The sequence below is a fragment of the Gobius niger genome, assembly GCF_951799975.1.
Source record: "Gobius niger genome assembly, chromosome: 8".
Classification (NCBI taxonomy): domain Eukaryota; kingdom Metazoa; phylum Chordata; class Actinopteri; order Gobiiformes; family Gobiidae; genus Gobius; species Gobius niger.
Genome location: NC_136859.1, coordinates 2,878,694 through 2,901,375, shown reverse-complemented (window position 1 = coordinate 2,901,375; position 22,682 = coordinate 2,878,694). Strand labels below are relative to the sequence as shown.

General features: G+C 44.0%; 1 protein-coding gene and 1 long non-coding RNA gene across 2 annotated transcripts in view; both read right to left on the bottom strand.

Annotated features, from left to right (window-relative positions):
* Window positions 1–22,682, bottom strand: part of LOC306966347 — a 347,602-nt gene that overhangs the window by 260,821 nt on the left and 64,099 nt on the right. The window lies entirely within an intron of this gene.
* LOC306966671 (uncharacterized protein) lies at window positions 1,659–22,116 on the bottom strand (the record flags this gene model as incomplete). The annotated part of the gene is given in 20 exon segments (XM_079561484.1): window positions 1,659–2,233; window positions 2,457–2,503; window positions 2,600–2,767; window positions 2,835–3,002; window positions 3,071–4,625; window positions 4,797–5,054; window positions 5,147–5,339; window positions 5,435–5,474; window positions 6,402–6,536; window positions 8,448–8,599; window positions 8,601–8,634; window positions 18,039–18,606; window positions 18,838–18,884; window positions 18,981–19,148; window positions 19,216–19,383; window positions 19,452–20,942; window positions 21,114–21,387; window positions 21,480–21,672; window positions 21,767–21,806; window positions 21,986–22,116. Coding segments are annotated over 20 exon segments (6,405 nt in total).

Here is a 22,682-nt window from a genome sequence, read left to right as displayed (position 1 = left end):
CTAAAGTGAGGTAAGAACATATCTCAGTATATAAAAACGGTGGCCTATTCCTTTAAAGAGGGGAGATTATACTGGCAGGTATATGATCTCAAACCCGTCGTTATCACTGTCTTACACTTTGTTGGCAAATGAAGCTAAACAGCTGAATCAAGAATATCCAGTAGTTTCACTTCCTGGTTATTCAAGAGAACTAACTTCAACCTCCTCCCACCACCCGCCTCGTGCTCTCCCTTGTTTCAATAGAACAAAATGAAAAAACAAATAACAATAGAAGAACAAATAAAGGCTTGACATATTTCACTTTGCACCTAATGACTCTATATCATATTTTAGTTTTACATTTTAAATTGAATTACAGAAATATATAACCTATTTCATGGTATTCTAGTTATAGGACGAGCACCTGTATTAGCCTCACTTTCATCAATCTACCCCAGGGCAGCTGTGGTTATACAATTGTAGCTCAGTAGTATAAGTTTACGGTGTTTTTTTTGTGTGGAGACGGCCGGCGAGAGGGACCTCCCGCTGCAGGACTCCATCCGCCAGTCGTACGAGGAGATCCTGCAGGTGCGCGGCCGCGTTCCCGGGCCGCTCTGGGTTTAAAGTCCCGGGTTTTTAACGCTGGTCTCCGTCCCGCAGGAGGAGAACACGCTCTGCTCCCTCTCGGGGTCCGCCGTCACCCCCCAGAGTCAGATGGAGGGATCCTCGTCCCCGGGCGACACCACGGAGGACGAGCCCATCCCGGTCAGACCCTGGGGCCGCAGCCAGTCCCTGCCCGCGTACGCCGACCTCATCATGGTAGGGCACCTGGCTTTCTACTCCCAGTTCTCCTGTAGTGGGGCTCTGACATGGGGAGGTCAGAGTTTGTGGATAAATACGGCAGATAAAGGACCTCATCATCACTCATAAATGATCAGGAAAATATGTTTGGATTTGACTTTTAGAGATTTATGATGAACTTCAAAACTAAACTAAAGCCAGTTCACTCTCCAACATACGCCACACAGAGGATTCAGAAGGTTTACCTTAGTTTTATGGAGAGATGAACCAATCCAGCTTTTTTGTTTCCAATACCGATACTTTGGTTTGAGTATCGGCCGATATCAGATATTAACCGAGACCAAGACACTTTCTTAAAAGTGGCTGCTGTATATTCTATCTGTGGTTTAGTCCTTGGTTTGATATGGCTAAATATTTACAGATGATGTTTGTCCCAAATACCAGTAATACACGATTTAGTTCAATGTGGCTGAACTGAATGAAGTTTAAAAGAATAAGTTCGAGTTGTCCCTTGTCCCACTCATCGCTTCTGTTTTTCTTCCACAAAATTATTCAGAAATTCATAGTTTTTGTCTCCAGTACTGAGTTTCTACCTGGTTTTAGTCTCAAACACTGAATAATACTTTAAACCACTGACCCTCTGGGGTGAAGTGTCTTGCTCATTGACAGAGTAAGTGCGGGTGAGACTGAGATGTGAACCGTCGACCTCACGGTAACAGGGCGACGGCTCCACCTGTATCTGTCAGAGCCTCAAACACACAAGTGATGATTTAATAAAGACGTGTTTTATTTCAACAGTGGATCAGTGATTACAGGCGGAGCCAGCTGTGATTGGTCCTTACAGCTGTCAATCAAATGTGTGTCATAAAAGAGTTCAGTCACAGAGGTCCACCAGGGGGCGCTCTCCTCAGATCTAACACAGACACAGAGGAACCTTCAAACAACAGCCCAAACCCAGGAAACAGAGGCTCAGTGAAGGAGGAGGTGAAGGTGTGAATGTGGAACAGTTTTCCACCAGAGCGAATCTCATAGAAGGACAGAGCTCCAGCCTCAGAGTCCAGGAACACGCCCACTACACCTGAGTCAGAGCGAGAGGAGGAGGTGGAGCAGAGGAATGTTTCTCTCTTGTTGTGACAGACAGAGTAACGTCCATAATAGATCCTCAGACACCAGGACTGATCATTGTTTCCAAACAAACTCTCCTCTCTGTCTCCTCTCCGTCTGGTTCCTCTGTAACTCACTGCTATATCAAACCCCCAACCGCTCCTCCGCACCTCCCAGTAACAGCGCCCCCTCAGGCCAGTGGAGCTCAAGACCTGAGGCAGGTCCATGAACCTGTCCTCATGATCTGGATACTGCTGCTCCTCTCTCACTCTGGTCACAGTCCGTTTGTCCTCAGACAGAAGGAGGTTCCTCTGAGCTGTGTTTGGATCCAGAGAAAACTCACAGGAATCTGAGGAAACAAACACAACTCATGACATCACTTCCTGTTCCTGTGTCTGAAGAGTTCTTTCATGTGTAATAAGCTGTAATAAGTCTGACACATATATTCAGAAGAGCATGGATTTGGTGCATAATTTGTAAATCAAATCTATCACTTTGCAGATTTTTCCTCTAAAAACAGATAATGATGATGTTTAAGTTATTTCCATAAAATGAATAAAACACAGACTCACATTTCCTCGGACCTGGGACCATCCACTGTTCTCCAGCGGGATCCAGCCTGAAACACACAAGTCCAGTTTACTGTAGACCAGACCAGACCTGGACCAACCGTGGACCAGAGACAAGACCCTGAGACAGTCCAGCGGGGGCTCACCTGAGAGAGTGCAGGGGCCCCTGAGGGGCCCGTAGAGCAGTCAGGAGCTCGGCCGAGGGTCCTGGATGGTTGTAGCTCAGGTCTAACTCTCTCAGGTGGGAGGGGGCGGAGCTCAGAGCTGAGGCCAGAGAAGCCCCGCCCCTCTCTGAGACCAGACATCCAGACAGACTGAAGACACACGGCATTAGCCTCTAATGTGGACACAGAGACAGAGTGCATCATGGGAGCGTCTCACCTGAGGGTGTGCAGTCTGCAGGGGGCGCTCTTCAGTCCAGAACACAGCAGCTCCACTCCTGAGTCCTGGAGGTCGTTGTTACTGAGATCCAGGTGAGTCAGACTGGAGGAGCTGAGGACTGAGGCCAGAGGAGCACAGCTGAGAGGAGACAGGCCACAGCCGCTCAGACTGAGGACAGAGAGGACGATTAGAGACGAGAGCCAAGACACAAGTGTTTAAATACAGTCTGGACTCACATGGCTTTGGTGGAGACTTTGACGACCGGCAGCAGCTTCAGGAGAGCTGTCTCTGAGGGACAGTATTTCCTAAGGTCAAACTCCTCCAGGTCTGAGTCTGAGGACAGTAAGAGGAAGGACAGAGCAGACCACAGAGCAGGAGAATCTAACAAGGAGAGACGTCCTTTTCTCATGACTGTCTCTATCATCTCAACTAGACGGCGGTCGTTCAGTTCGTTCAGACAGTGGAGCAGGTTCAGGCTCCTCTCTGCAGACAGACCCTCTTCATTCAGCTTCTGTTTGATGTACTTTACTGTCTTCTTATTTGTCGAGTCACTTCCTGTGTGAGTCAGCTGACCTGGCAGCAGGCTCTGATTGGTCGGCAGAGACAGCCCCAGGAGGAAGCGCAGGAACAGGTCCAGGTGTCCGTTTGGACTCTGTAAGGCCCGGTCCACACCAGAGCGGTAGAAGGACTCAGGGCTCTCAGAGGAGTGTGGTGAGGACAGCAGGTTCTCCTCGGGGTCAGGGCTCTCAGAGGAGTGTGGTGAGGACAGCAGGTTCTCCCCAGAGCTGAAGAAGGTCTCATGGACGTGAAGAGCAGCCAGAAACTCCTGCACAGTCAGATGGATGAAGCAGTAGACTTTGTCCTGGTACAGGCCTGGCTCCTCTCTAAAGACCTGTGTGAAGACTCCGGAGTACACTGAGGCGGCTGCAGCGTCCAGCCCACACTCGCTCAGGTCACTCTCGTAGAAGATCAGGTTTCCTTTCTGCAGCTGCTCAAAGGCCAGTTTCCCCAGAGACCGCACCATCTCCCAGGTCTCTGGAGTCCAGTGAAGGTCTGTCCCAGATCCCTCATGATACTTGATGTTCTTGACTTTGGCCTGGACCACCAGGAGGTGGATGTACATCTGGGTGAGGGTGCGGGGCAGCTCTCCTCTCTCTCTGGTCTCCATCAGATGGAGCAGGACTGTGGAGAGGATCCAGCAGAAGACTGGGATGTGGCACATGATGTACAGGCTGTGGATGCTCTTGATGTGGGAGATGATGTCTGTGGCCTGCTGCTCGTCTCTGAACCTCTTCCTGAAGTACTGCTCCTTCTGTGGGTCGCTGAACCCTCGCACCTCTGTCACCATGGAGACGCACTCAGCAGGGATCTGATTGGCCGCCGCGGGGCGTGTGGTTATCCAGAGGCGAGCGGAGGGAAGCAGGCTCCCCCTGATGAGGTTCACCAGCAGCTCCTCCACTGAGGCGCTCTCTGTGGGCTCCGTCAGGACCCGGGTCCGGCTGAAGTCCAGAGGAAGTCTGCACTCGTCCAGACCGTCAAAGATGAAGAGCACCTGGAGCTGCTGAAAGCTGCAGAGACCTTTGGTTTGACTGAAGAAGTGGTGCAGCAGCTCCACCAGGCTGTACTCTGTGTCTCTGAGCACATTGAGCTCTCTGAAAGTGAAGGGGAACAGCAGCTGGACGTCCTGGTGGGCTCTGCCTTCAGCCCAGTCCAGACTCACCTTCTGAGTCAGCACTGTTTTCCCCACGCCGGCCACGCCCTTCGTCAGCACCGTCCTGATCGGTCCCTCCTCTGTCAGCTCTGCTCTGATTGGTCGATCCTCTTTCAGGTTTACTTTGATTTGTATTGGAACCTTTTTAACTGATTTAAATACCCTTTCCAATATTGATTTCATGTGTTTCTTGTGGTTCATTCTTTCTTTTCTTTGTCCTTCAGTCTCCTCTGCTCTGATTGGCTGCTGTCTGTGGGCGGGGCCTTTAAACAGGTCTTCACATGTGATGCTGGTCTCTGTAGCTCCTGGTTTCCTGGACGCCGTCTCGATGTGTCTGACCTCATGTTCCTGGTTGACCTCTGAGGCCCCTCCCTCTGTGATGTAGAGCTCTGTGTAGATCTGGTGCAGGGGGGCGGAGTTTCCTGCTTTAGCCACGCCCTCAAACACACGGCTGAACCTCTGCTGCAGATGACTCTTCAGTTTATCTCTGCAAACTCCAACAGAACTCCCTGAATAAAGACAGAGACAACAGTGAACTCTTCACTGGACACAAACTCAAATATAAGTTATTAAAGTTATGTAGATGTGGAAGAGTTCTTACTGGAGCTCAGACGCTCGGCCAGCTGCTCCTGCTTCATCCTCCTCAGGAAGTCCAGGGTGATGTTCAGCACAGCCTCTCTGCTGCTCTGCTCCTCCTCACTCTCTGAGCTACTCTCTGGGTACTCTGAGACCAGGAGCCTGTGGAGCCTCTGCAGCTGCTCTTTGACAAACGTCAGGATGTCCTCCTCCAGACGCTGGAATAGAATCAGATTTAAAGAGTTTCAGTCAAAGAGAGGACCTGAGGAGCCCCACAGAGAACCCCACACATGCTGCAGTTGTGGCTACTCACCGTGAATATGGCGTCCAGCTGCTCCTTTGGGCCTGGCTCCCTGTGAACCAACAAACAGAGACATTAGAGACTGAGCAGAGACCACTGCAGCCGCCTTTGGACTCATTTAGACTCACAAGAAGCTCCTCCACAGACCTGCTGAGGACTCACCATCTACAGCTCACACCAGGACTAAACCAGGACTAAACCAGGTCTGACTCTGAACCAGGACTAAAGGATGATTCTGAGGGGACCCTAGTGAGGTCCTGAGAACATGACTTACCTCTGGTCTTCAGAAGGAGGTTCTTTAAAGGCAGGAGGGTTTCCTTTAGAGCAGTCACTTCTCAGAGACACAGAGCTGGGAGCAGGTTTAGGTCTTGGTTTGGACCCAGGGCCAGGTCGAGGTGGGTCCATGTTGTAGCAGCTGAGAATCAGAAGATCAGTCTTTTTACAGGGTAGGATTTAAGTTTCATATTTGTATGTTAATGCTGAGCCACAGCTTCGAACTCTTTACAAACTGAACTGAACTGAAGAGAATTGGGTTCTGATTCATGTGTACTTTATTGTCTCCATAGGGAAATGTATTCTCTGCATTTGACCCATCGAAGCCGTGCAGCTTTTATCGGATTTTAAAAGACAAACCGTGAGATTCATGTGAGAAGTATTATGATGTCTTAATAGTTACATGATTGAAATATGACCTTATTGCTTATGATGATTATTTGAAATTTGCTGCTGAACTCTTGCCATCCATGGACATTAGATAATAATCTTAAGCAGTTATATTTGGTTGAATAATGATGGCCGTCCCGCCTTTGCTCTGCCTGATCCCGTCAGACCTTGGAAGCTCAGCAGGGAAGGGCCTGGTCAGTACTTGGATGGTCCAGGTGAGACTAGACTTTGTTTATTGTTTGTTTGAGGAGCAGCTCACACTTCTTCAAATGACAAACATGCTGTACTTTGTAACTATTTTATCAGCCTGTTTCACCTCTGGTCTTCAGGAGGAGGTTCTTTAAAGTGAGGAGGGTTTCCTTTGGAGTGGTCACTTTTCAGAGACACAGAGCTGGGAGCAGGTTTAGGTCTGGGTTTAGACCCAGGTCCAGGTGGGTCCATGTTGAAGCTGCTGAGAATCAGAAGAAGAGTTCATTAGATCAGAACAAACAGGGCGTTTGAAACAGATTCAACAAATCCAGGAGTTTTTGTTTAGACCAATAAAACATCAGGAGTGTCCTCACAGAGCTGCAACACTAGACTCAAACTGTTCCTCAAACATCACCAACATCTGGACTTTACTAAAGCCACTGAGTCGCTCAGAGCGGCTCCTCGTCCTCCACACGTCTGTCAGGTCATTCTAAAGATAAAGTAACTTTGTTGGAGTCAGGGCGGACCTTATGTCTCTCAAAGGAAAGGCAGATTTATTTATAGAGCACATTTCACGCACAAGGAAACTCAATGTGCCTCAACACCATAAACACGACAATAACTCAATAAAACAAATCCATCAATACAACTCATGAAAATATATAAAAAATACAAATTTGTACAGTGCCTCTCAGTACTAATACACCTTGAACTTTTGCACATTTTGTCATGTTTACAGCCATAAACATAAAGATTTTATTTTTAATTTTTTACTGAAAGTTCACACACAAGTAACAGACAACTGTGAAGTGAAAGCAAAATGATCCATGATTCTGTTATTGTTCAAAAAATAGAAAAGTGAAAAGTGGGGCGTGCCTGGGGGAGAACGGGGTAATGTGAGACACCCCCTGTATCTCGCCAACGGAACACAAATGTGGTCATGTGACCATTATATTTTCAAGCCCCTCCCTTTCCACACTGGCCAGGTAGAAGAGGTTGGTGCTGATGCTGTGGTAAGTATGTTTTTTTAACAAAAATGTGTTTATCACATGTAAAAGTACATTTTCTTGATGAGAAAGTTATCAAGTGTTGTGTCAAAACAAATCGCTTCAGGTAGAAAAACTTAAAAAACACATGTTGATGAACTTCCAACATGTGAACCCATGTGCTTGATGCTCGAATGTTATGCTTGTACTGAATGTTATTCTACGGTTTAACCAATAGAGGGCAAACTAGCCTTATGTTACCTACTGTAAGCTATGTTCAGAGCTAGAAATATAGAAGAAGAGGTACTGAAGCAATGTGCTTGTACTGTTCACACGTTATGCAAAAAGCCCAGTAAAGATTTAACTAAACTTTGAGGTGTTGTGCAAAGTTATTTCGGCCACGATGCAACAGCTAGAGATGTCGTTCTTTCTAAAATGGCGGCTGTGGGTAAAGTGAGACAATAATCCAGGTGGGTCAGGCCTGTGTCCTGAGTCCAGGCTCTGCTAACTGGTCCTGATGGTCCTGTGTCCTGGGCCGCAGACTGTGGACTGGCTAGTTCTGATTATAGGTCCATGTTCTGACCCAGAGGCTGTGTCTGTCGGCTACTCGCTGGTTTGGATCACCCTTCGTGCCGACCCCCAGACACCAGCTGTTCTGACACTCACACTGTGAATGTTCAGAATACAATTTGAGTTATATTATGTTGTATTTCATTGACTTTTGATCACTTTCAAACATTTAAAAAAATCCCCATGATTCTGTTACTCGTCCAGCATTAGTTTGTGAATGTGTGTTTGTCAGTATAGTTTTTATAGTTATAACATGTGTCATTATGTGTTTCTAAAGAGGTTCACTTCACCCCGGTGATTTCTCTGGTCTGTCTCAGTTTACCCCGTGGGTAAAGTGAGTCACATGAACACTTTACCCACCACAAGACCTGCTGATCATTTCCATAGCTGGGCAACATCCTGAATTAATGGGAAATGTGTTCATTTTACTGATGTATAATTTTAGCTGAGCTCGAGGGGAGCAAATGTAAAAACTGTACCACATTACCCCGCTCTCCCCGACTTGGATGGTCCAGGTGAGACTAGACTTGTTTATTGTTTGTTTGAGGAGCAGCTCACACTTCTTCCAATGACAAACATGCTGTACTTGGTCTCACTATTTTATCAGCCTGTTTTACCTCTGGTCTTCAGGAGGAGGTTCTCTAAAGTGAGGAGGGTTTCCTTTAGAGCGGTCACTTCTCAGAGACACAGAGCTGGGAGCAGGTTCAGGTCTGGGTTTAGGTCTGGGTTTGGACCCGGGGCCAGGTCCAGGTGGGTCCATGTTGAAGCTGCTGAGAATCAGAAGAAGAATTCATTAGATCAGAACAAACAGGGCGTTAGAAACAGATCCAACAAATCCAGTAGTTTTTGTTTAGACCAATAAAACATCAGGAGTGTCCTCACAGAGCTGCAACACTAGACTCAAACTGTTCCTCAAACATCACCAACATCTGGACTTCACTAAAGCCACTGAGTCGCTCAGAGCGGCTCCTCGTCCTCCACACGTCTGTCAGGTCATTCTAAAGATAAAGTAACTTTGTTGGAGTCAGGGCGGACCTTTTGTCTCTCAAAGGAAAGGCAGATTTATTTATAGAGCACATTTCACGCACAAGGAAACTCAATGTGCCTCAACACCATAAACACGACAATAACTCAATAAAACAAATCCATCAAAACAACTCATGAAAATATATAAGAATTACAAGTATATGTACAGTGCCTCTCGAAAGTACTAATACACCTTGAACTTTTGCACATTTTGTCATGTTTACAACCATAAACATAAAGATTTTATTTTTTAATTTTTTACTGAAAGTTCACACACAAGAACAGACAACTGTGAAGTGAGAGCAAAATGATCCATGATTCTGTTATTTTTCAAAAAATAGAAAAGTGAAAAGTGTGGCGTGCCTGGGGGAGAACGTGGTAATGTGAGACACCCCCTGTATCTCGCCAACGGAACACAAATGTGGTCATGTGACCATTATATTTTCAAGCCCCTCCCACAGGAAGACTCCACCGTCACGCGCTGGAGACCTCTTCAAACTGGTGTTTTTAATTTAATTTAATTTTAAAAATGGCTTTAATCTTAGTTGATTAAGCTTGTGCTTGTTTCCCCCTGAGAGTCTCTGTGCAGCTGTTTAAGAAAAACTGGTTTGCAGAAAGTCTGGTCCATGATGTGTGTGACAAAGTGGATTTGTCCTATAATGTGTTTTGGTTATTTTGCTTTGTTTGTTTCATTTGCAATATACGCCAGTCAACAATAACCCCTGATTCATTTTATTGATAATTACTTCACATTGTCCATTTAAAACTTTGTTTATTCATTTACTCAGACATTTACCTGCACCACCTGGTGAGAAATGAAGGGGCGTGATCTGTGTCGGCCATTTTAAAATCTTGGGCTGGACCATGTGACAGGAGGAAACTGGTTAAACTTTGCTTTGTGTTTCCTTTTGTGTATGATTTTGATTTGTATCTTTGTTGTTTTGAACACTTAAACTTGTTCATTTTATGTACAAGGATCACTTGCCAGATAAAGTTATTGTTGGAACTCAATGAACTAATGGTACTTAACCTATGGGAGGTCCTTTCCCATTAGGGGAGGTATAAAACCTGACTGCTTCTAGTCACTGGGGGCCATTTTGTATGTGACATCTGTGTGTCAGAGAAGTTCCTTTTGCGTGAGTAATAAATGTCTGGTGAGAAGTCTACCTTTGTTAAGTCAGCCTGCCCATTTTGACCCGTCGTGGCCAGCTTCCTCACAATGCGGTCTGTGCCTCCCCCTGCTGGTCCCCTGCGTCCACTACACTCAACTGCATTTCCCTTTATTTTATACTTCCTGTAAAGTAAAACCCTCTGAGTCCGGATTATGAAACACTTGGTCTGAGTCTGGACAAATCCATGATTAAAGCGAAGATAAACCAGGTGTAAATCCAGTCCTAAACCAGGATTTATCCAGGTCGAACATTGAACCAAACAAGGACTAAACTATGAGAAACAATCTGGGACCAAACAGGACAAAGCAGGTCTATTCCAGGCCTAAACCCAAACTTCACCTGGATCTTGACTAAACACAGACTTAAACACTGGTTCTTAATCTTCTTCCTTGAAGCCCCCCCTGCACATGCTGTAGACAGGCCCGCCCCCCAGGTTGGAAACCACTGGACTAAACAATCATTTTATTTGGACACAATAAAGCAGAAAACTCTAAGGAATCATAAAAACAAACTCACTGCGTCAGCGTCGTCTCTAAATCTTTTCCCTCTCTCACCGGTCAGACCTGTTACACCTGGAGTCATGTGACCGCTCCTCCTGTTCCCTTCATTTAAGTGCAGGAAGTCTTAGCTTTAATAAATGAACTGAACTCTCCAGCAGAGGACAAGTCTGATTGTGTCTGATCTCTGATTCTTCCTGTTATTTAGATTTTTAGTAATGAGCTACAGATGTGCGGCAGGGACAGGTCTGGTCATGTGATCACATCACATAAGTTTTACTTTAATAAAATATATATAAATAATAATAATACATTAAAAATGCACATAGATTAAAATTGTGTTGAGCCTGGTAATGACAACTGGAGCAACAAGAACACGGACTATAATACGTGCATTAATGTGCCCTTATGTCATGAAAACTAGTGAACGTGGCTGATATTTGGCATTGGAAACTGAAAGAAATATATGAATGGTCGCTTTGTTACTTGCTTGTAGCAATCTTGCAGGAAATAGTAATAGTGTAATAGTGTTTGCTTCTGTTATTATGTGAATAGCTCATACAGTGGTTGTGAGTCAAAAAGCTGTTCTGAAAAGAAACGAGTTCTTCATTTTTTGTTTTGTTTCTTTGCTATTGTTCCTTGTTGTTGTTTTGTTTACACTGATTATACTATGAGAAATGAAAAGTTCATCATTTTGAGTTGGGGGTAGGCGCTCATAAGCTTTTGCTTCAGCCTACTCCTTTTGAGCAAAATGTATGCTCAAATAAATAAATAAATAAATAAGTCTATAAAGGGAGGAGCTACACACGCCGACTTCCTCTTTCTGAGCAGGCCTGTGCACACGCTGCTTTCTGAGCTGAACAACTGTTTAGGTTTAAGGATCTTTTTATTGTAAACAAAACATTGACATTGTGAATTATTTTGTATTATTTTAAAGGTATTTATTTATTTAGCACTTTAGCATAACTAGTTAAAAAGAAGAAAAAAAGAACATAAAAAGCATCCATTCAGATGTATGAATATACAACAAAATAATGAATAATGATAATAGCATGTGCATGGGAGAGGTAGAAGCCTATAGGCTGATAACAACACCACTCCCAAGTAAACAGTGAAGTAATAATCAGAGTAATGTAAACCCACGCTAAGTCACTACATAGTACAAAAATACAGAGTCAAATACAAATACAATGTGTCAAATATACAATACTCATACGATCCTTTCCTTTATGAGTCTCTGCTCTGTACTCAGCACAAATACTCAGCCATTAATGTATGTTTTAGTTAGTTTTTATACATGTATAATGAGGTGGATGAATCCAGAAGATGGATCTGTCTGTTCCAGACTTTAACTCCATCATATCTGACTGACCTTTGATCACCAGATGTTTTATATAACGGCAGATGAAGGGGCCGTTTTAGAGCCGGCCTTGTAGAATAACGATGAACCTGATGGTTATGCATAAAATCATGTTTTATATACGAAGGCCAGTCCTCATCATACAGTGATCGAAATACAAAGGTACAAGTCATTAAAGTATTTATATCAAAAATGTTCAAGAGTTTCATTTAAAAAACAAAGGTGCTTTGGAGCATCAGGTTTGGAAAGAGTCGCTCTACGGACAAACTTCTTTTGTAGAATGAACATTGTGTTTAGGTAAGTGGTGAAAGTATTTCCCCAAAACAATATGACCATCATCTAAATAGGGATAAATAAGACTGTAGTAAAGTGTTAACAGACATTTACGATTTACTAGGTTTCTAACTTTACTTATGATTCCAATAGACTTAGTTTTCTTTTTGCAAACTTTTTCCACCTGTTCCTTCCAGCACAGTTTATCGTCAATCTGAACTCCTAAAAACATGTCGATGACACTGTTTATTTCTTCATTATTAATATACATTTTGATTTGATCTTTATCACATGTTTTATTACCAGCAAACAAGATAAAGATCATGATTTACATTTTTAATCAGAGCCTTTAAATCCCTGTCAGAAATAAATAGATCGGCATCATCAGCAAAAAGAACTGGAAAGGTGGTCGTAGAAACAGAAGCAAAATCATTAATGTAGATAATAAATAACAATGGTCCCAAAATTGAACCTTGTGGGACACCATACTCCACGGAATTCCTTTTAGATTCATCATTGTTCATACAGACACACTGTTCTCTGTTAGTTAAATAATTATAGAGCCAGATATAGACATTGTCCCTGAATCCGTATTTCTGCAGTTTTTGAAGCAGAATATCGTGGTTTACGGCGTCGAAAACTTTAGATCAGGGGTGCCAAATTTGGCCCGCCGCTGCGTGTGGTTAATACTAACTCTCTTTCATTCATTCTCAATGGTAAATATGGATGCAGTACACTTTTTGACCACCAGCGTCAAATTGGGGGCGCTGTTTCACTCCTTTCACAAAGCTGAGGAAACACTGTTGTGGTGTTTTGGTATTTATCAATCACAGAGCGTCGTAGCATCAACTCTCACAGTTTTCCAACTTTTATTGCAAAGGTTGTTACATCAACAAGAGTTAAAAACTGACTTATAAAAGAATTGATGCTGAACTGACACTTTCAAAATAATCTAATGTGGCATTTTCTTTGAGTTAACAAATGAGGTAAAGTTACTGTAGGCGATGTAGATACAGGTTTTTTTTTTTTTTTTTGCACTACATTGCTACAGTTCGTTTTAACCCCTTAACTCCCACCTGAACCGAGCACATTTTCTCCAGTTTGGCTTTACCCCAATCCAAAAGCTTCTGGAAAAAAGCTGTGAAAATAGCAACAAAACTGAGACGAAAACAATGATGGAAATGTGACAAAAAAGTGAGAAAACATTGATGAAAAAGTAGCAAAAATGTCACAAGAAATTGACAAAAAAATGATGAAAAAATGACCAAAAAAAATGACAAAAATTTGACAAAAAATACAAAAATGTGATAAAAATGGATGAAAAAAATCACAAAAATGTGACAAAAAATGACCAAAATGTGATTAAAAAATGGACAAAAGTGTGTTATTTGCATAGATAGAATCAAATGCAAATGTAAGCTATTGAAAAAATAAAAAGTAAATAAAATAAAGTAACTTTATAATTTGCAGTATGTGTTTTTCGTGCTTGACATTGTCGTGTTTGGCCCGCGACTCACAGGCACTTTTTCATTTGGCCCTCGGAGACAAAAAGTTCAAATTCCTTTTTATCCAAAGCCCTATGAATTCTATCCACTAGTTCAATAAGGGCCGTGTGTGATGAATGATGTTTGCGAAATCCGGACTGGTAATTATATAATATATTGTTCTTAAGTGTTGATGAAGTCTTCCATAAACAAGCTTTTCCAAGATTTTAATGAAACACATGGCAAAATGGAAATAGGACGATCATTTGAGAAGGACGCATTTTCACCATGTTTATACAAAGGTTCAACTTTAGCTGTTTTTAATTCAGAAGGTGCGATGCCAGTTTTCATAGATAATGCAAAAATATAAGAAAGTGGTTCAGAAATAGTAATAACAGAAGCACTTATTCCATCATGGCCAGGGGCAGATGTTTTCAGGCCTGCAATGAAGGGATGCTTTTAATTGTCAATTGTTCTGTTATATTCACTAATCGCACTGTGCTTTTATAGGCTCAGTGCTGGTGGCCGTTTATTTTTGAGCTAGTTTTACTTTACTGTGTTATTTAACTTAAACAAGATCTCCCCAGTTGGTGTGGACCCAATCGAGCTACAGCCGGGCGGGACAGGGGTTCACTTTAGGAGCTGGTTTTATTTGTAGTGTTGGTGGTGGCGGCTCATGTATATATGGGTGATTTCTGTTGTGGAAATGGTGTTTGTTTGTGTTTAACCTTGTGTTTGTTTGTCACTAATAGTAAACCCAGAGCCGTGGGAAGATGTTTTAGTGAGGGGGCGCTGAGGGACAAAATGTACCCCCAAAATACTTTTTCTGTACATAAATCCTGTTTATTAACCTCTTAACTCCCGCCTGAACCGAGAGCATTTTCTCCAGTTCAGCTTCACCCAAATCCTGTAGGCCAGTGTAACGCCTCATTTGAAAGCTAAGACCTACAAAACTAAATTGATCTTTTTCCTCACATCAGATTTTTTTGTTGGGCAGTCGTCTCACTTTTGTCTGACTTTGACTTTTTTGTCACTTTTTCGTCAAATTATTCACATTTTTGTCAAATTCTTATCACTTTTTCGTCCATTTTTTTCTCACTTTTTTGTCAATTTTTTTTCCATTTTTGTCATTTTTTGTCAATTTTTTGTCATTTTTGAATTTTTTTTGTCACTTTTTCATCCATTTTTTCTCAATTTTTCGTCACATTTTTCTCACTTTTTTGCCCAATTTTTGTCCATTTTTTGTAAATTTTTTGTCACTTTTTCGTCAAATTATTCGTATTTTTTTGTCAAATTCTTATCACTTTTTCGTCCATTTTTTTCTCATTTTTTTGCCAAATTATTTTTTGTAGATTTTTTGTCACTTTTTGTCATTTTTTGTAGATTTTTTTCACTTTTTTGTCAAATTATTCGTTTTTTTTGGTCAAATTCTTATCACTTTTTGTCATTTTTTCGTCAAATTTTTCTCACTTTTTTTTCCAAATTTTTGTCCATTTTTGTCATTTTTTTGTTGGGCTGTCATCTCATTTTTGTCTGACTTTGACTTTTTTGTCAAATTCTTATCACTTTTTCGTCCATTTTTTTCTTACTTTTTTGTCAATTTTTTGTCACTTTTTCGTCAAATTATTTGCATTTTTTTGTCAAATTCTTATCACTTTTTCGTCCATTTTTTTCTCACTTTTTTGTCATTTTTTTTTCCATTTTTGTCATTTTTCGTCATTTTTTCGTCAAATTTTTATAATTTTTTGTCAAATTTTTGTCATTTTTTGAATTTTTTTTGTCACTTTTTTGTCACATTTTTCTCACTTTTTTGCCAAATTTTTGTCCATTTTTTGTAAATTTTTTGTAGATTTTTTTCACTTTTTCTTTAAATTATTCGTTTTTTTTGGTCAAATTCTTATCACTTTTTGTCATTTTTTCGTCACATTTTTCTCACTTTTTTTTTCCAAATTTTTGTCCATTTTTGTCATTTTTTTGTTGGGCTGTCATCTCATTTTTCTCTGACTTTGACTTTTTTGTCAAATTCTTATCACTTTTTCGTTCTTACTTTTTTGTCAATTTTTTTTTCCATTTTTGTCAATTTTTGTCAATTTTTTGTCACTTTTTCGTCAAATTATTCGCATTTTTTTGTCAAATTCTTATCAGTTTTTGTCCATTTTTTGTCATTTTTTTGTCACTTTTTCGTCAATGTTTTCTCACTTTTTTCACATTTTCATCCTTGTTTTCGTCTCGGTTTTGTTGCTATTTTCTCACCTTTTTTCCAGAAGCTTTTGGATTGGGGTAAAGCTGGAGAAAATGTGCTCGGTTCAGGTGGGATCTAAGAGGTTAATATTACCTGCAGTTCACAAACTATCCACCAGGGGGTGCTGCGGCGCCCTCAGCACCCTGGGTTCCCACGGCCTTGAGTAAACCCCTCCCACCCCAGCTCGAGGCCACACCACTACAGCTCCAGTTCAACAGCCATGTTTAGTATTTGTGTTTGATGGTAAATAAACTCTGCCTTAGGGCTGTTGGACCCGCACTGACTGTCTGGCTTTGTTACTGAAGCTTCTGTGGTTTAAAACACCTCGCTAGTGCTACAGATGGAGATTAAAAAGCTACAATCTGGTACAAACATCTCTGCTCTCCAGCTTCATGTAATTAAATAAATAAATGTTAAATTAAAGGGAGTGTCTGTTGTCAGGTCTGTCTGTAAAGCAGGTCTTACCTCTGCTCTTCAGGAGGAGCTTCTCTAAAGTCAGGAGGCCAGTGTTTGGAGCGAGGACTTTTCAAAGACCCAGAGCTGGAGCAGGTTTAGATCTGGGTTCAGACCCAGGGCCAGGTGGGTCCATGTTGTAGGTGCTGAGAATCAGAAGAAGAGTCCGTTTGAACAGAACAGTCGACGGTTGATGAGTTGTTTTAATGTAATTTGGAAAACATGGCTCAACAGCAGAAGAAGATTCACCATCAGGCAGGAGAGACGCCTCTTCCAGCTCTGGGCTCTTACTGGAAAAATACAAGTTCTTTTAACTTCATGCTTTAACGAAGGACAAATAAATACATGATTCTAATAAAATGTGTTTTCAAATGACGAATATTTTGACTATTGATGTTTCTGTGTGTCCTGTGACTTCTTCCTCCTGTGTCTGGGCAGGTTTTCTCAGTGAGTTTGAGTAATCCTGCATATTTATCCACCAGAGGGCGCTCCGACACAGTGAGAAGATGCTCTAACTCTGACTCTGCACTTCATCTGTGAATGCTGAAGAATCAGGAGCAGGTTGATCGTAGTGAAAGAGGACATGAAGTTGGTGTGAGTGGAGATGATGCAGAGGAGAGGTTCAGATGGAGCAGTAATGGATGGAGCCCAGACGGTGCATTTATTTGTAAAGCATGAGCCTGTTTGTTTAAGAATGTACTTTCTTCACCACCTCGTCTATTGTGTCTCTGAACCAGGACTAAAGGAAGAGTCTGAGGGGAACCTGTGTGTCCTGAGAACATGTCTCACCTCTGGTCTTCAGGAGGAGCTTCTCTAAAGACAGGACAGTCAGAGTTTAGAGCGGTCACTTTTCAGAGACGCTGGAGCAGGTTTAGGTCTCGGTTTAGACCTCCTCACAAATTAAACCAAACCTAATAAGAAAATGTAAGTTTATTTGTATAATATGAGTCAGTCTGTCCCTCTATATGTCCCACCACCGTAACATCTGCACGTTCCACACCCACAGCTGCTTTGGCCTTAAAGAGGGGAGATTATACTGGCAGGTGTATGATCTCAAACCCGTCGTTATCACTGTCTTACACTTTGTTTCCTTTTTTTATTTTGAGAAACAGTGAATGTTTCAAGTTTCAGTTTTAAAAAGCACAAACTAAAAACATGAGTTGTTTCCTTTCACCAGGCCGATAATCGTGAATAATCGTAAAATCACAAAATTTTAGAATCAGGATAGTTTTTATTGCCATTGTTTGAGAACAGGTTCACAAAATAGGATTTTTTCTCGGTACAATCGTACAACATAAAACATAAAACACAGAATTTAGATCAAAATAAGCAACTTTAAAACTATAAGGCTATGAGGGCATGAAGAAGATTCATGAAATACATAGTTTTTGTCTCCAGTGCTTAGTTTCTACCTGGTTTTAGTCCCAAACACTGAATAATACTTTAAACCACTGACCCTCTGGGGTGAAGTGTCTTGCTCATTGACAGAGTAAGTGCGGGTGAGACTGAGATGTGAACCGTCGACCTCACGGTAACAGGGCGACGGCTCCACCTGTATCTGTCAGAGCCTCAAACACACAAGTGATGATTTAATAAAGACGTGTTTTATTTCAACAGTGAATCAGTGATTACAGGCGGAGCCAGCTGTGATTGGTCCTTACAGCTGTCAATCAAATGTGTGTCATAAAAGAGTTCAGTCACAGAGGTCCACCAGGGGGCGCTCTCCTCAGATCTAACACAGACACAGAGGAACCTTCATCCCACAGCCCAAACCCAGGAAACAGAGGCTCAGTGAAGGAGGAGGTGAAGGTGTGAATGTGGAGCAGTTTTCCACCAGAGCCGATGTCATAGAAGGACAGAGCTCCAGCCTCAGAGTCCAGGAACACGCCCACTACACCTGAGTCAGAGAGAGTGGAGGAGGTGGAGAAGAGTGTTTCTCTCTTGTTGTGACGGACAAAGTAACGTCCAAAATCGATCCTCAGCCTCCAGGACTGATCATTGTCTCCAAACCCACTCTCCTCTCTGTCTCCTCTCCGTCTGATTCCTCTGTAACTCACTGCTACATTAACCTCCCCCCCGCTCCTCTGCACCTCCCAGTAACAGCGCCCCCTCAGGCCAGTGGAGCTCAGGACCTGAGGCTGGTCCATGAACCTGTCCTCATGATCTGGATACTGCTGCTCCTCTCTCACTCTGGTCACAGTCCGTTTGTCCTCAGACAGAAGGAGGTTCCTCTGAGCTGTGTTTGGATCCAGAGAAAACTCACAGGAATCTGAGGAAACAAACACAACTCATGACATCACTTCCTGTTCCTGTGTCTGAAGAGTTCTTTCATGTGTAATAAGCTGTGATAAGTCTGACACATATATTCAGAAGAGCATGGATTTGGTGCATAATTTGTAAATTAAATCTATCACTTTGCAGATTTTTCCTCTAAAAACAGATCATGTAAACCTGATGAAGTTCAAGTTATTTCCAAAAAAATAATATAACACAGACTCACATTTCCTCAGACCTGGGACCATCCACTGTTCTCCAGCAGGATCCAGCCTGAAACACACAAGTCTAGTTTACTGTAGACCAGACCAGACCTGGACCAACCATGGACCAGAGACAAGACCCTGAGAGAGTCCAGGGGGGACTCACTTGAGAGAGTGCAGGGGCCCCTGAGGGGCCCATAGAGCGGTCAGGAGCTCGGCGGAGGGTCCTGGATGGTTGTAGCTCAGGTCTAACTCTCTCAGGTGGGAGGGGGCGGAGCTCAGAGCTGAGGCCAGAGAAGCCCCGCCCCTCTCTGAGACCAGACATCCAGACAGACTAAAGACACACAGCATTAGCCTCTAATGTGGACACAGAGACAGAGTGCATCATGGGAGCGTCTCACCTGAGGGTGTGCAGTCTGCAGGGGGCGCTCTTCAGTCCAGAACACAGCAGCTCCACTCCTGAGTCCTGGAGGTCGTTGTTACTGAGATCCAGGTGAGTCAGACTGGAGGAGCTGAGGACTGAGGCCAGAGGAGCACAGCTGAGAGGAGACAGGCCACAGCCGCTCAGACTGAGGACAGAGAGGACGATTAGAGACGAGAGCCAAGACACAAGTGTTTAAATACAGTCTGGACTCACATGGCTTTGGTGGAGACTTTGACGACCGGCAGCAGCTTCAGGAGAACTGTCTCTGAGGAACGGTATTTCCTGAGGTCGAACTCCTCCAGGTCTGAGTCTGAGGACAGTAAGAGGAAGGACAGAGCAGACCAATGAGCAGGAGAACGTAACTTGGAGAGACGTCCTGATCTCATGTACCACTGTATCTGCTCCATCAGACTGTGGTCGTTCAGTTCGTTCAGACAGTGGAGCAGGTTCAGGCTCCTCTCTGCAGACAGACCCTTTTCATTCAGCTTCTGTTTGATGTATTTTACTGTCTCCTGATTGGTCGAGTCACTTCCTGTGTGAGTCAGCTGACCTGGCAGCAGGCTCTGATTGGTCGGCAGACACAGGCCCAGGAGGAAGCGCAGGAACAGGTCCAGGTGTCCGTTTGGACTCTGTAAGGCCCGGTCCACAGCAGAGCGGTAGAAGGTCTCAGCGCTCTCAGAGGAGTGTGGTGTGGACAGCAGGTTCTCCCCAGAGCTGAAGAAGGTCTCATGGATGTGAAGAGCAGCCAGAAACTCCTGCACAGTCAGATGGATGAAGCAGTAGACCTTGTCCTGGTACAGGCCTGGCTCCTCTCTAAAGACCTGTGTGAAGACTCCGGAGTACACTGAGGCGGCTGCAGCGTCCAGCCCACACTCGCTCAGGTCACTCTCGTAGAAGATTAGGTTTCCTTTCTGCAGCTGCTCAAAGGCCAGTTTTCCCAGAGACCGCACCATCTCCCAGGTCTCTGGAGTCCAGTGAAGGTCTGTCCCAGATCCCTCATGATACTTGATGTTCTTGACTTTGGCCTGGACCACCAGGAGGTGGATGTACATCTGGGTGAGGGTGCGAGGCAGCTCTCCTCTCTCTCTGGTCTCCATCAGATGGAGCAGGACTGTGGAGAGGATCCAGCAGAAGACTGGGATGTGGCACATGATGTACAGGCTGTGGATGCTCTTGATGTGGGAGATGACGGCTGTGGCCTGCTGCTCGTCTCTGAACCTCTGCCTGAAGTACTGCTCCTTCTGTGGGTCGCTGAACCCTCGCACCTCTGTCACCATGGAGACGCACTCAGCAGGGATCTGATTGGCCGCCGCGGGGCGTGTGGTTATCCAGAGGCGAGCGGAGGGAAGCAGGCTCCCCCTGATGAGGTTCACCAGCAGCTCCTCCACTGAGGCGCTCTCTGTGGGCTCCGTCAGGACCCGGGTCCGGCTGAAGTCCAGAGGAAGTCTGCACTCGTCCAGACCGTCAAAGATGAAGAGCACCTGGAGCTGCTGAAAGCTGCAGAGACCTTTGGTTTGACTGAAGAAGTGGTGCAGCAGCTCCACCAGGCTGTACTCTGTGTCTCTGAGCACATTGAGCTCTCTGAAAGTGAAGGGGAACAGCAGCTGGACGTCCTGGTGGGCTCTGCCTTCAGCCCAGTCCAGACTCAACTTCTGAGTCAGCACTGTTTTCCCCACGCCGGCCACGCCCTTCGTCAGCACCGTCCTGATTAGTCCCTCCTCTGTCAGCTCTGCTCTGATTGGTCGATCCTCTTTCAGGTCTACTTTCATTTGTATTGGAACGTTTTTAACTGATTTAAATACCCTTTCCAATATTGATTTCATGTGTTTCTTGTGGTTCATTCTTTCCTTTCTTTGTCCTTCAGTCTCCTCTGCTCTGATTGGCTGCCGTCTGTGGGCGGGGCCTTTAAACAGGTCTTCACATGTGATGCTGGTCTCTGTAGCTCCTGGTTTCCTGGACGCCGTCTCGATGTGTCTGACCTCATGTTCCTGGTTGACCTCTGAGGCCCCTCCCTCTGTGATGTAGAGCTCTGTGTAGATCTGGTGCAGGGGGGCGGAGTTTCCTGCTTTAGCCACGCCCTCAAACACAAAGCTGAACCTCTGCTGCAGATGACTCTTCAGTTTATCTCTGCAAACTCCAACAGGACTCCCTGAATAAAGACAGAGACAACAATGAACTCTTCACTGGACACAAACTCAAATATAAGTTATTAAAGTTATGTAGATGTGGAAGAGTTCTTACTGGAGCTCAGACGCTCGGCCAGCTGCTCCTGCTTCATCCTCCTCAGGAAGTCCAGGGTGATGTTCAGCACAGCCTCTCTGCTGCTCTGCTCCTCCTCACTCTCTGAGCTACTCTCTGGGTACTCTGAGACCAGGAGCCTGTGGAGCCTCTGCAGCTGCTCTTTGACAAACGTCAGGATGTCCTCCTCCAGACGCTGAATAGAATCAGATTTAAAGAGTTTCAGTCAAAGAGAGAACGTGAGGAGCCCCACAGAGAACCCCACACACGCTGCAGTCGTGGCTACTCACCGTGAATATGGCGTCCAGCTGCTCCTTTGGGCCTGGCTCCCTGAGAACCAACAAACAGAAACATTAGAGACTGAGCAGAGACCACTGCAGCCGCCTTTGGACTCATTTAGACTCACAAGAAGCTCCTCCACAGACCTCCTGAGGACTCACCATCTACAGCTCACACCAGGACTAAACCAGGTCTAAACCAGGTCTGACTCTGGTTTACGCAGGACTTACCTCTGGTCTTCAGGAGGAGGTTCTCTAAAGTGAGGAGGGTGGCCTTTGGAGTGGTCACTTCTCAGAGACACAGAGCTGGGAGCAGGTTTAGGTCTGGGTTTAGACCCGGGGCCAGGTCCAGGTGGGTCCATGATGAAGCTGCTGAGAATCAGAAGAAGAGTTCATTAGATCAGAACAAACAGGGCGTTAGAAACAGATCCAACAAATCCAGTAGTTTTTGTTTAGACCAATGAAACATCAGGAGTGTCCTCACAGAGCTGCAACACTAGACTAAACTGTTCCTCAAACATCACCAACATCTGGACTTTACTAAAGCCACTGAGTCGCTCCTCGTCCTCCACACGTCTGTCAGGTCATTCTAAAGATAAAGTAACTTTGTTGGAGTCAGGGCGGACCTTATGTCTCTCAAAGGAAAGGCAGATTTATTTGTAGAGCACATTTCATGCACAAGGCAACTCAATGTGCCTCAACACCATAAACACGACAATAACTCAATAAAAGAAATCCATCAAAACAACTCATGAAAATATATAAAAAATACAAATATATAGTGCCTCTCGAAAGTACTAATACACCTTGAACTTTTGCACATTTTTTCATGTTTACAACCATAAACATTAAGATTTTATTTTTGCCAGGTAGTAGAGGTTGGTGCTGATGCTGTGGCTTCATGTAGAAAAACTTCAATCACACATGT